The sequence below is a fragment of the Coloeus monedula genome, assembly GCF_965178545.1.
Source record: "Coloeus monedula genome assembly, chromosome: 1".
NCBI lineage: Eukaryota > Metazoa > Chordata > Aves > Passeriformes > Corvidae > Coloeus > Coloeus monedula.
In genome coordinates this window covers 83,593,159-83,606,618 of record NC_138781.1, presented here as the reverse complement: position 1 = coordinate 83,606,618, position 13,460 = coordinate 83,593,159, and the positions used below count along the sequence as shown (strand labels likewise).

General features: G+C 39.3%; 1 protein-coding gene across 1 annotated transcript; it reads left to right on the top strand.

The window, feature by feature from the left end:
- The first annotated feature begins 354 nt into the window (after positions 1–354).
- Positions 355–13,460, top strand: OTULIN (OTU deubiquitinase with linear linkage specificity). Its single transcript, XM_082295905.1, has 8 exons — positions 355–569; positions 2,045–2,374; positions 4,860–4,933; positions 5,547–5,641; positions 6,806–6,949; positions 9,184–9,309; positions 10,329–10,598; positions 11,847–13,460. Exons 1-8 carry the CDS (start codon positions 424–426, stop codon positions 12,039–12,041), a joined length of 1,380 nt encoding a protein of 459 aa, XP_082152031.1. The 5' UTR covers positions 355–423; the 3' UTR covers positions 12,042–13,460.

Sequence of the window (13,460 nt, the reverse complement as noted above, 5' to 3'; positions counted from 1 at the left end):
TCACAAAGGTGTATCAGAATGTGGTGAGGTGTTTTCTTGCTCCCAGAAGAGAGACTTCCAGCCTCTGACGAGCTCTGTACGAGCTCCACACACACACATACCCTGCATCCTACGAGCACTTCCTTTTACACGGAGCGTCTGGCAGCCGGAAAGCAACTCTTAATTCCGCCCTCTCCTCTGTTTGCGAGAACTTACTGCTGCCTCCCAGCTTGGGGGGGTTTCACTTCACCGCTTTCCCCCCGCGCACCGGGTGCCGCGTCCCGCCCGCGGGGCTGAGGGCGCCGGCGGGGCCGCCCTTTCCGGCAGCGGGAGGCGCGCAGGTGCCGGCGGCCGGCGGGGCGGAAGCGGCTGCGGGGCCGCGCAGGGGCCGGGCGGGCACTCGGCCGGGGCCGGGGCCGGGGCCGTGCCCGGGGCCCCGCCGGCATGAGCGGCGAACGGCGGCGGCCGGGCCGAGCTCCGCGCCCTCCCCTCGGGCCCGGCCCGGCAGCGGCCCCCGGGGCTCGGCGGGGGCTGCCGGCTTCGGGCGGCGGCTCGGAGCGGTGCCGGGCGGGACAGAGCGCGGCGGAAAGGTGAGGCCTCCCTCGGCTGCGCTGCGCCGGCGGGCACGGGTGGCCGTATGCTGTGCCAGGCCTGGGCCTTCCTTCCCTGAGGAGCGGGGACGGGAGAAATCGGGACGTGGCGTGCGACTCTGCGTCAAAAGGAGCGTGGTCAGGGGTGTTAGGGAGGAGATTCTGCCCCTCTGCTCCGCTCTGGTGAGAGCCCACCTGCAGTGCTGCATCCAGCTCTGGGAGCCCCAGCACAGGAATGGCAGTGACCTGTTGGAACGAGTCCCCAGTAGGGCTGCGAAGCTGACTGGGAGATGGAGCACCTCTCCTGTAAGGAAGTGCTGAGACACTTGGGACTGTTCAGACTGGAAGAGAGAGGGCTTTGATCTAGTTGTGGCCTTCCAGTACGTAAAGGAGCCTACAGGAAAAATGGAGAGGAACTTTTTACAAGGGCGTGTAGTAACAAGACAAGGGGGAATGATTCCATCTAAAAAAGAGTAGGTTTGGATTAGATAGTAGGAAGAAATTCTTTACTGTGAGAGTGGTGAGGCACTGGAACAAGGTTGCCAGAGAAGTTGTGAATACCCTATCCCAGAAAGTGTTCAAAGCCAGACTGGATGGGGTTCTGAGCAACCTGGTCTAGTGGAAGGTCTCCGTGCCCACAGCAGGAGGGTTGGAAGTAGGTGACCTTTAAAGTCCCTTCCAGGCCATTCTGTGGTTCTGTGAACTCTAGTCCTGAGCTAGAGTTCTAGCTCTAGAGCTCTGTGCTATGGGACAGCTTGGTATACATGAGGGCTCGGGTACCAAAGGGCTGTATGTTAGTAAGCGAAGATAGAATGCAGGTTGGAGGCTTTAACCTAGAAATAGAAATGTGTTGTGCAGTTTTAAGTTTTATGGAGTGGATATTAAGTCTGTGAGCTCTGAGGTCACCAGCCTGGATAGCCACTATTTGTCTAGAACATGAATGTGACAATTGCTAAGCAACCCATAACTTTTGGGGGGCATTATTTGTCAACTTAGGATAAATATCCCTGAAAATTTACTGTATTTGGACAAATCCTAAACCTTTGGAGAGCTTGCTAGAATGGATTGTAGACATCCTGTCTTGATACCCTGGGCATCATATTGGAAAGACAAAGATTGTTGCACTAAGCAGTGATCCTGGTGCAATGGATGAGTTGATTCAGGTGAGTTTGTAAGGCACCTCAAGGATAGCAGGTGTTTAATCAGGGCACCAATTCTAGTGCAGGTTGTGTTTGAAGAACTGGCGCAGCTTAGCCATGGTAAGAAATGATGGTCAGGGGAATGAGTTAGAAAATAGCTTGGGTGCTGTCTTATTTTACCAAACTGTTCCGGATTTTCTTCCTGTTTTTGAATAATTTGTGTACCCTCTGAATTCTCTGAATATAACATTAACTCTTAAAATAATGTAATTTTCCTATAACGTGTGCTTTTGTTCTGGGAGAGAAACTCCTCATATATTTTTTCATTCTTCAAAGCCAGGATAATCTTCAGGGGTGGATGACAGAACCAACCAGCCTTTCTGCAGGTGCAGAAGAGAAAAAAGAGAGTGTTCCCACACAGCTGGTGAAGCATACAAATGAAGTTGGTGTTGCTTCTGAGGAACTTGTCTCAGCAAATGCAGCTGCAGGCCAGAAAGAGCAAAATACATCAGAAATAAGACAAGAGTATGTATACAGAAGTAGTGGGAGACCTGAGAAGAGAGATATGATTAAATCTCCTGTGACGGATCAGGATGCACCTAGAAACTGTGAACCGTATGTACCTGTGACTAGTAATCGTTCAGCAGTGGAGTCATCTGAGGAGAGGTAAGGATTAATTTTTTAAAATATATTAATAGTTTTTGTATAGAAAGGGAGGGTACTTTCAGTTCATTAAAGTAAATTTTTGATTTTTTTATCTTTGGTTCAGCAAAATCCCATTAACTAGTTCAACAATTTAAGTATTTGCATGCAACTCTTTGCACTATTTTTTTCTTTTGTGCATGCATGTTTTCGCTTCATCATTCTTTTTCACCTCTTACTTTATTTTCACTATATTTGTCAAATCTGTCATTTATCTGAACATTAGTGGGGAAAGGCTTTAGTTTCCACATTCTTTTTTCTACAGATTTACTTAACAGTTGCTGTGCTACAACAGTGTTATGACACACTTTCGTCTCTGGAATGATAGTGCCTGTGCAGATGGATTGCACCTCTTGGCTATGTGGGTTTCAAAACAATTCTCTTGAATTGCAGTACCTTGTTTACTCTGGATGTTAGTCTGTCATGTGACTGCTTAGTCTGTGGCTGCTTCTGTTTTGTCAACTCCCAGAAAGAAGGTGGTTTAATAATATCTGCAGAAGGGGCATGACACTGCTTCCTTTACACCAAACTTCCTCTTTCTTGGGTAATCTCACTAACTTAGTCAGTTGAGCACTTCTTCTCTTTCTGCATCTTATGCTGAATTTATTCAAGGCTGTATCGCGAAGGAACAATTTCCCTGCCCTGACATCCCTGTGGGATCCCTTGTAGCAGCAGGTTTCTTCATGCTCGGAGTGGGAGGTTGTTGCTTTATATTTTAGATACTTGGCTTACAGAGAAGATACGCTAGAGAATGCTGCTGTCAAATACTGTGTGGGTTTTTTCATAGTATTTTCAAGGTTATTAAGTATTCTTGAAATTCTTGACAAACCTTAATGGATTTTAAACTCTGCTGAGAAATTAGGCTTTGTCCAGTATCATACTGTAACATGAATATGGACTTGAAACAAGTATTTCTATGACTTTTCTTCTTGTCAGATAGTACTGTGTTTAATACCTACTGTATCTATTGTTTCTCTTTTAATTAATAATTATTTAGTGTTGTTAAAAATGATATTTCAAGCAGCTGCTTGAGCATGCGCGTGAAAACGAAACCAGTTTTATATGACAGCACAGTAGATTAGTTTCCTGGTATTAACCTACATTGGTCTTTATACCAAAGATTTCTTTTTCTCAAGGGAAATACATGCAGATGGGTTTAGTAAGCTGGTTTGGATATAAAGAAAAAGAAATACAGAGCCATCATTTAGTAGTCCGTCCTTTCAAGTTTAACGAAAGTAATCCAGTTTCCATCTGGCTACATGAAACTCTTTCTCACAGTCTTCCTAATTGCTTGTCCTCTCTTAGTGGTGTAAGATGTGGCAGGGTCACTGCCTTAATTTCTTCCTAGTCTTTTGCAGGCAGACTGTGGTTTGGATTTGGGGTGTTCTTGAGGAGTAGATTAGAAGCTGCTAATAGTAGTGGGCAGTAAATAATAACCATGCAGCCTTTTTCTGCTTACGTACTTTCTTTGAAAAAGAGACTTTCAATGTAAACTTCTTGTAGGGGTAAGCCTAAATGATACTGATACATCTGGTGACATATGTTTTTTCAAGTATTTTAATTGTGAAGCTGTGATTATTTTTTAGACGTTTATTTGCTAGATGTAATTATATGACAAATGCCTCTCAGGAGTGGAATGTGCAATTTGCAGTCAGTTTTTTGAACATTGTATGGAACTCAGTTTTTAACAGTAATGTTCACATCCAAGCTGCAGATGCTAATCTATGCAGTATTCTTGTAGGGCATAATTTCCTCTCTCATGGTCATAGCTTGACTTCAGAATGTTGTATATAGGCTCAGATTATTTTACTCTTATGACAACGTACCTTGGCCAAAAAGCCCATATTATTTGAGGAAGAAATGTTTCTCTGGATTTCACCTAGTATGTAAGACGTACTTTGGATTATGGTGGAAATTCTCCTTTGAGTTAGTAACATTCAAATTAAATGCAGGTGGTTGGCCACTTTTCATTGTATTCTGTCATGTGTTCTGCTCAGCACTAGGCAGGTTAGTCAGTCCCAGTGGTGTGTAGATCCAAAGCTCTGCTGAGTAACGTGTTCTTAGCTGCATGCATAGGGTGCATTATTCGTATATGCAGCAAACAGACATGTTGGCTTGTGTCTTCTGCAAATTTGTACTGTAAAATACAGAAATACGAAGGGACTGTAGTAGCCATTCAACCACAGAAGAGAAATTCAGGCAATGATTTATTACCAACCTAGTGACAGATACTGGAGGGGAGCAGCTGACAGGGTTTTTTAAACTTTTTTTTACTTTTGAGTGCTAGTGTTGATTCTATGAAAATGGGTAAGATGGAAAGCAAATTGAGTTGGAAAAAAAAATGGTAGAAACACTTAAATACTTTCCTGAGTTGTAAAGAGGGGAAGAGGTTGAAAAAGAGAGTAAGGTTTGTGCTGTTACATGAGGTACATGTTGATTTTTATTGCAGTGAGGAGGACATGTATCGTGATGAAGAAGAAATAGAGAGAGAGAAAATACTGCTTTGTGAAACAAACTCATCAGGTACAATCGAATTTTGTGTGAAGTTTCAAATACAGTATTGCAACTCACTGTAGCACTGATGTGTGATGTCCTGACACCCTCTCTTCCAGGGACTTTTGTGCACAGATGTCTGTGTTCAATAGCAGTTACTTATGACTGAGTGCATTGTACAGTTTGATTCGTAAAAAGATCAATTCTCTGTAAAATTAATTGGTCTTAGTATGTCATTCCCTGTGTTTCTGTAGTTACTTTACGAGTTAATGTGAATTCTTTGGAAAGCAGTCACATAGTCTATGTTATGAGAAGAGAAGCTTCTGTCAAATATTTTTCTGCTTGCTAAGAAAATGAAGAGTACTTTACTAATTTCTCCTCTTTGCCAATTAACTTTTGCAGAAGAGAGGCGCAGAGTGTTCTCTATCTTGTTGAACTACATCATTACTTTTCTTCACACATCATTTTCAGAGCAAACTGATTTTATCCCCTCCCATAGTAATAATTACTTAGTAGCTACAGGTTGTGCTGCCAGTTTCATTTGGCACTAAAGTTATTTTGAAGTGATAGCATATTTAGAAATTTGATGTGCTTTCTACCTTGTTCTGTTTTCTTTATAATATTGCATGTTCTGTTTTGACAGAATATAAACTAAGTGTTTCACCTGAAATGGACATCATGGAGTATTGCAGAAAGGAATGGAGAGGAAATACACCAGTAGCAAAAAGGATGAGAAAGGTAGCAGTTCTATTTTTGTTGAATTTTATTAGGCTCTTCGTTTTTGTTTGCTATGTTATTTCCTATGGGGTCAATCTTTTAAGACAGGAAATGCCGTAGCAATGTTTTATGTTGTGAGGTCTTATAAGTGGTTTACAACTGGCAGATACTTTTCTTTGTTCTCATTCCAAATGTGTTTTCAGTAAAGCTACCTGCACATAGTTTAGGGATTTGAATACTGTCCTTTGTTACTGCTTTCAATTGAAGTTTTATATTTCATTTATGGACATAAAATGCTAATTTTGTGGACTATTGAAGTGCAGAGCAGATGACCAAAATTTAAGGTGGAAGGCAGGTAGCTGAAATTGGTGAATTCCATGGGTTTTTAAAAATTTTTCCTGAGATTTTTTTTATTCCAGTTTTTGAACTAATTTTTTTATATTAATCTTGAGCTAGAATGGTAGAAAATAAAGCAAAGTTGTTTTGTTGCTTGAAAAATTTAGTGATATATGTGAGTAAACATAAAAAATACCTTACAAAAGTCAAAAACTCCCCATGCCACTCTCAGGAGATTGCTGTGAGAAATACAGACACACAGGGCATTGGCCCTTGCCAGGGTAGCTGAGCTGCAGAAGCTGCATTTCAGCATTGTGGCTTCTGCTACAACTGTGTGTATGGGAACAGCAGGGAGGGAACAAATGTGCTGAGGCAAGTGTCAAGATATTTCAGCGTAAACACAAACTTACCCTGAGGCAGAAACAAACTACGTGTGACATGAATTGGGTAAGTAGCATTAACTGTTGCTGAAATTTCTTTTAAGCATGATGTGTAGTCTTGTGTGTGTGATGTTTGATATTTTTTGGAAATCTACATGAGTTAGCTGCCCATATTTCAATGATGTTTATGTTCTGTCATAAAACAAATACCTCAAACAACTATCTATTAGATTTCTTCAGTTTTTTGTTTGTTTTTCAGCAGAACTAAGTTGGTTTTTTCAAAGCATAATTGGTGACATAAAAGCATTTGAACTTCCAAAAAGGCTAGTGGGTCAAGCTTTTTTTTTTTTTTTTTTAAATAGCATTAGCATTTGGATGATAATATTCCAATATCTCTTACGTTACCAGTGTGTGACCTTAAAATGTTTTATTAATGATTTAATGTTCTTTGGATTTTGTATTTTTCTAGGGCTATGAAGCAGTTGCTCAGAAGTTTGCCTCTATAAGGAGAATACGAGGTGATAACTATTGTGCCTTCAGAGCAACTCTTTTCCAGGCATTAAGCCAAGCTACACAGTTACCAAGGTGGCTGCAGAGTGAGGATTTTACTACGGTATGTGTCAAGCTGATCTTCTGACAGTAGAGTAATACTGGATCTAACCTATTTGATAATTTTATGATCTCATTTCTCTGTTATGCAATATATATGCTCACTTTTCAATATCCTTGAACTGAGGAGTAGTAGTGTTCAAGACTGTTGTTAGTGCACAGTGATTCTTTCAATTTGGAATTGAGTCCAGGTGCTCTTGGTTTCCAGTTTATAATGTGTATAAATGTTACTATAGTGTTGACTGGAATGTGTCTTGTCTGTCTTCATCTTGCCCTCTTGGTTTCTTCTTACTGCATGTAGTGTGGCAGTAAGAGGTTTTCCACAAGACAGCTGGCAATAACAAAAAATACAGACAATTTATTCTAACATTTGAGAAACCCCCAGCTTTTCAAAATTATAATATCTATTCTTTGTGCCTTATATGGTTTCTCTAGAAAGTGGAGTAACAAATTGGATGCTGTAGGCTTTGCAGAATGTGTGTAATTACCTGTGTCTTAAATGTTGCTTAAAATAAGTGCAAGAGCAACTCCAACCTGACATGAAGAACAGTTCTTGCGGAGTGATGATTTTCTTGTGATGTGTAAGAAAAGCAGGGATCTTCCTACAAGTAGAAGAAGAATATTCCAGAAATTTTCTTGTGTTAACAAAGTCCATTTGATGGTATTGGTGAACATGGAACAAACATGTAAGAAGCTGCCTGTACAAAAGTGAGCCACTTGAGAGGAGTATGGTTCCAGTTGTCAGGATGCTGCTGGGAATGGGAATGGTGAACGTCTGATGCAGAGTGCCTTTCTGTATAACTTTAGAGGAAATCTGAACATTTCTCATTGTGGCCACTGTCATTGTTAAGTAAATGCCTAATGATTATATTTTTGTAATTATTGATAAAAACAGTTCTATGAAGTGTTTTACTGCAAGTACATTGCAAAATGCTTTCCTTTTTGTAAAAAACACCTTCTTCCAGCTCTCAACCATTTCCACATTATCAGACTAAAGAATATAGTTTCCCAGTGCTCCTTTAAAGAGCATGCAAACTTTTTTAAAATTATGTACTTTGAAATTTTTAATGATGTTCATGTTTTTTTTGCTACTGATTCATCGAGGAAAGTGTCATATGATAATTAACATTTTTTTGAAAAGGGTGTACAGCTACAAAACAAACTGAAATGATAAATTGTTATGCATCAAAGCAGAAGGCACGTAAGAGAAATGTGTATGGTGACAGCTGGCAGTACAAATATAACTTTTTTGTTGTTGTTTTTTCTTGGTTTTAATTTAACATGGTGATTACATGCACGTTTCTAGTTGTAGAAGTTACTGGCATATAATTTTTGATTATTTAGTTCTTTGTGTCCATTTAGCATAAGATGTCTGGCTGGGGTGGGGGAAGGTCTGTGCCTATCTGACACACATTGTTGCCACTAAAGAGAGCACATCACTGGTTTGGAGTCCTAATAAACTGAAAATGGGCTGGTAGTGGCTGGGGGCATGAGTGCTGCTTTAGGCAAGTATTTAACCCATTGTGAGACACAAGTTGCTCTTGCAGTTCTAGCAGTAAGATGGGTTAATAGATGAGGGTACAAAACTGGACATGCAACTGCCAGGATGTCCTTAAAGGGAAGTGTAAAAGCTCTGAACTGAACAGGTGTAGCACATGAGCAGTAAAAGAGGAAGTTCTGAGGCTAAAACATGATCTGATTCATCAGCTAATTCCCAGGTTGTTTTTTTCTTTAATAAAAAACCTGTCCCAGAGTGTTTGAATTGTGCTCCCTGAAAAGGAAACAGTTTGTGAGTTCTGGACAAAGTAGTTTGCAGTCCACCAAGACTTCTGGGTGGATCTGATGGATCCTCTTCTGTTGGTTCAGGGACACTTTCAAACGCAGTTAACTGTCGTCTATCTGCTGGTGGGGGAGTGTTTTAATTTAAAAAGAAACAAACCTCAAAACAAAAAAAAAAAAAAAAAAAAAAAGGCAAGAGTAACTTGGTGATTATCCAGTGCTTGTGTGTTTGTTAGATCTGGAAACAGTAATAGACCAGCATTCAGACTGTTACCCAACAAATATTATAAATACCCAGCTGTGTTTGGTTATGGTCATCTTACTGTGACATCTCTTCAGAAGGACATCTGACGTATGGTTTTAAGGCGCAAAATGTTAAAAAAAATTAAATATGCAGGTTGGTGGCTTTTCCTTTTCAGACTTTTGACTTAAGCTGCCTTTTCTTCTCTCAACTTCCAGCTTCCTGAAAACTTGCTGAGCAAGTATGACTGGATCAAGCAGTGGCAGCTAAAACAGAAACCTGGCAAGAAGATGGGAGAAATAAGTGATGAAATAAAAGAGTATTTAATACTTCTAAGGAAAAAGGTTGGAAAAGTATTTGTATATTCTTTCATCACTTAAAAATAAGAAAAGTGACAAAGATTTTTGAATTCGGTGAATTTAGCATAAGGATGCTTTCAGTAGTGGAAGTCCCTTTTCTGTATGTATACTACAAAAAATTCAAGGAAAGAGTGTATTTTCAGATCCAGGCATCTGGTCTTTCACTACTTGCAATAGCCTGATGCTGGAATTAATTTGCAAGCAGCAAATAGAAAACTATTAATTAGACAGATTTCAATGAAAAAATTAATATAACAGAGTAGCTCTTTTCCTCTATTATGTCTTGTATTTATTTGAAAGAATGATTTATACTATAGACAAATCTTTTTGCTGTCTGGATGAGGTTAAGGGAAGAAAAACACAGCACAACACTTAAGTAATTTCAAAGGAGTAGTTTTTGTTCATTTTTATACATTTATTCTGGGTCATAGAAACATGATTGTGCCCTTAAGTGTTCATACTATATTACCTAGCCCCATGCTTTCACCCTCTTGGAACACTGGAACCTGTTAAAAAACTATTCAGTTGTTCCTGTCTTACTGTGAATGCAAATTCTCTTTTTATGAAGGCTTTTAAGAGTATTTCGAATACTGCATTCAGCAGTTTGAGGGTTGGAATGAAATATGCATTCTGAGTAACAGAAATGTAAAGAATACGAAGTATGTAGGATTTATGGTGCAGGAAACAAAAAGGTTATTACCTTAATGCTTGTCCCACAACAATATTTGTTCTGCCACCTTGCAGCAATTTCTAGCATCCGCTCCTTTTGCTTTGCTTGTGGATCAATTTAAGCAAAATCAGACTAACTCAGCCTGACCTTGATAGGGAGACAGTTGTGGAAATATTCCTGAGTGTTTTTTAAAAGGCACAAAGCTCTTCATAAGCTGAATTCTGAGTGTCTGTGCTGAGCATCTGACAACTCACAAGTGGCTTTTTGCAGCTCTTGCAGGGTGATGGCTGTTCATTTGTGTTGTGTGTGATGGTTTGTTTGTTGTTTTTTCTAGTGGAAGAATATAAGTGAAATAAAGGATCCCCTTGAGAAACAAGAGGCTTGTGATAAATTGTTTAAAAACGAAGAGGAGGAGTATAGTCTCTATGAAGCGCTGAAATTTTTGATGCTTAGCACTGCCATTGAATTATACAACGCCGATAAAAGTGGAAGGAGAGTGCCTGTCTTCTCCTGGCTCCTGTTTGCACGGGATACATCCAGCAACCCTTGTCAGTTAATGCAAAATCACTTGAATCATATTGGTCACAGTGGAGGCCTTGAACAAGTAAGGAGAGATTGCTCATACAGCATTATTTTCCTGTTTTGGAGATTTTAGCTTCAAGTGGTTTAAGAAATCACCCAGCTTTTGTTGGGCTGGCTGAAGTGTGTGGCCTTTTGTTGGGAAGAATATGTTAGAACTGCTGGCTTGTAGTGAGAGTCTGTAAAGAGCCTCCTCTGAAACACCAGGTTTTGTCTGGTGGCTGGCAGGTCGCATTCTTTGGAAATAGGGTTTGCTATTAATAGAACACTTGTATTGATCTCTTAGTTGCTAGCTTTTTAAAAAATAGGATAACAGCTGATACTCAAATTATGAAGACAACGTGTAGCACATACATGTGGTGAATTCTGATAAGCTAATGAGTTACGGCTTTATACATAGCATAAATGGTACACATATTACAAAAAAAGCCCCAAACCATAAAAAGTAGTAGTTAATGAGCTGAATAGTCTGAAGGATTTTGGAAACATCCATTTTCAAAAAGTCCCATTGGATTCATTGCAAGTGGAACACTGCAGTTAAGTTCACTACTTAATTGTAAATACTAGAAACATGGAAGTATTATGTTTTGGAGTTTTTTTTAATCTTAAAAATCAGACAACTGCAGAGACAGTTTGCTGTTTCTGTGAAAATAGGTGATTCATTGGTGACTTTAGCTGCTCAGTTCAGTCAAGAAGTTATGTTGCCTGTTTTTGTGCTGACTAGATTTGTTTATTTCAGTAAGATTTTTTGTGAATTGTTATTGATATGCTTGCCACTGTAGGAGACAAGGTAGAAGCTTTTTACAGCTTCTTTTTCTGAATTTCTTCTCCTGTCAACAGGCTTTGTAAGGGCTTTCCATTTTCTTTTTATTTGGCTGGAAAGTTCAAAGTAAGCTGTAAGAATGAAAGTATCATTGCCTGAAACCTGCTCTTGTGTGGTTTTAAGTGACTTAACAGGATGAATATTGATACAAGAGAATGTCTTTCCTCCCTGCTTGTGGCAGTAGGACACTCTATGTAAAGTAGTTTTCCTTTAGGATTATTTTTCTACTATGCCATTGTGGGTCTGAAGACTTTCTTGTTAACTGCATGGTATCATAGAGGTGTATGATGGAAATACTGAATGAGAGGTGCTCATGTATATGCCTTCTCACTTCATAATTTTTGTCTTCGAAAAATTACATCTGATAGGTATTAGTTTAATATTTTTATGAGAAAAATCTTGTCGAAGGTATGTTGAATTTTACACAAATATTTATTTTTTCCAATGTAGGTGGAAATGTTTCTTCTTGCTTATGCTCTGCAGTACACCATCCAAGTGTACCGACTCTATAAGTACAGCACTGATGAGTTCATCACACTTTACCCCAATGACCCGGAGGAGGACTGGCCTGTGGTGACTCTCATAACTGAAGATGACAGACATTATAATATTCCAGTCAGAATGTGCCAAGAGACGATGCTGTAAACAAGTGATTTTCAGCAGACAAACCTATGCTGCTTGTGGAAGTTTCCCATGCTATTTTGAAACAGGACAATGACAAAATCTGTGTGATTAAATCTACAACAACTTGAATCTGTGTTTTGGAAGTTGACATCTGAAATAAAGTATCAAATAGGTACTATCTTAAATTGTAAAAGTTCAGCAAGCATGGCTTTGTTTTCTATTTAAAAAAAAAAGGAAGCTTCTGCAGTCCTTTTTTTTGAAGGACTTACTCTGGATAGAATTGCCAAAACTATAGATTTATTCCTTTTATTTTTTAGTGAGGCTCTGTGGTAAGAGCTGAGCTAAGCTTTTGCTCCCCAAAATAATGGCAGTTGAAACTTCTGGGAAAGTAAGGTGGCAGTGTCTTGGCTGATATTTGTAATAGTGCTTAGAAGCCATTTATGCAAATCTTGGGTCTTGGGAAGTAATACAATTCTTTTGCAGTTGGAATTTAATGCCTGCCATGGTTTATGCTATAAGAGGGACATTACTTAAAAGTTTTCTAATGCTTTGGGATGTTTTTTCCTATATTAGTGTCTTTTATTTAGAAGTCAGCTGTCTGTTACACGGAAAATGAGCTGCTCTTCCCTTTTCGACCCATGGAGAGGAACATGGCAAATGTAATAAGGGAGTATAAAAGTTGTTTGATAGTCACAAATTCAAAGACTACACAGAATTCCCACTTAAGTTATGACAGCTGATAGGAGATAGCCACACGCCTGTTAACTTTCATTTCTGTTCATGTTATTGTTCCTGTGGTGTTAATCCTCTCTGGCAGCTGCTCTGGAGAACATGAGGATTTTCATTTGTCCAGGGAGTGCAGTAGATGGAAATGTCTGGTGCAGCTTACTCCTCCCAAGAGTGGAGATGTGGGAGGTTCTGTTTCTGCTTAGTTATTCATAATGCTTTAAACTGAAAGAATACAGAATGTATCAGATGCTGGAAGTGCTTACAAGTCTTTTAAAAATAATGAAATAATGAAGCTTTTAGGTTCAAGTAGAAGTATGTCCTACAGATGACTTTTGGAACAAGAGAGTGAAAGCTGATTTAACTGAAATGCTGGTCATACACAGGTCACTTGGCTTCTCTTAGAAAGCCTTCTTATGTAAATGGGATAAGGTTATAAAAACTTCTCATTTGAATATTCTGGAGAAAGTGGCATGCAAAATTCTCCTGTTCTAGTTGAATTTAATTTGTTAACTATTATTGTGAAAGGTAATATGCACAATGAAAATATGCATTCACTATGTTCTAAAATGTGTTTTAAACACATTAATGAGGCTTGCCCTGTACTCAGGTGTTACATTTGTCATGTTTTTGTTGCCTTCTAAATCAACTAGTTACTGAAAATTTCTGGGAGCTACAAGGGAATAAAAATAAACTTAAAAAATTAATCTGGCA

What these genes read in the sequence shown, in the direction of transcription:
- OTULIN (XM_082295905.1), top strand. Translation starts at nt 424, where the DNA reads ATGAGCGGCGAACGGCGGCGGCCGGGCCGAGCTCCGCGCCCTCCCCTC. An exon ending in TTGTGAAACAAACTCATCAG is followed by an intron (nt 4,934 to 5,546) that starts GTACAATCGAAT and finishes CTGTTTTGACAG; the next exon opens with AATATAAACTAAGTGTTTCA. An exon ending in AGAGTGAGGATTTTACTACG is followed by an intron (nt 6,950 to 9,183) that starts GTATGTGTCAAG and finishes CTCAACTTCCAG; the next exon opens with CTTCCTGAAAACTTGCTGAG.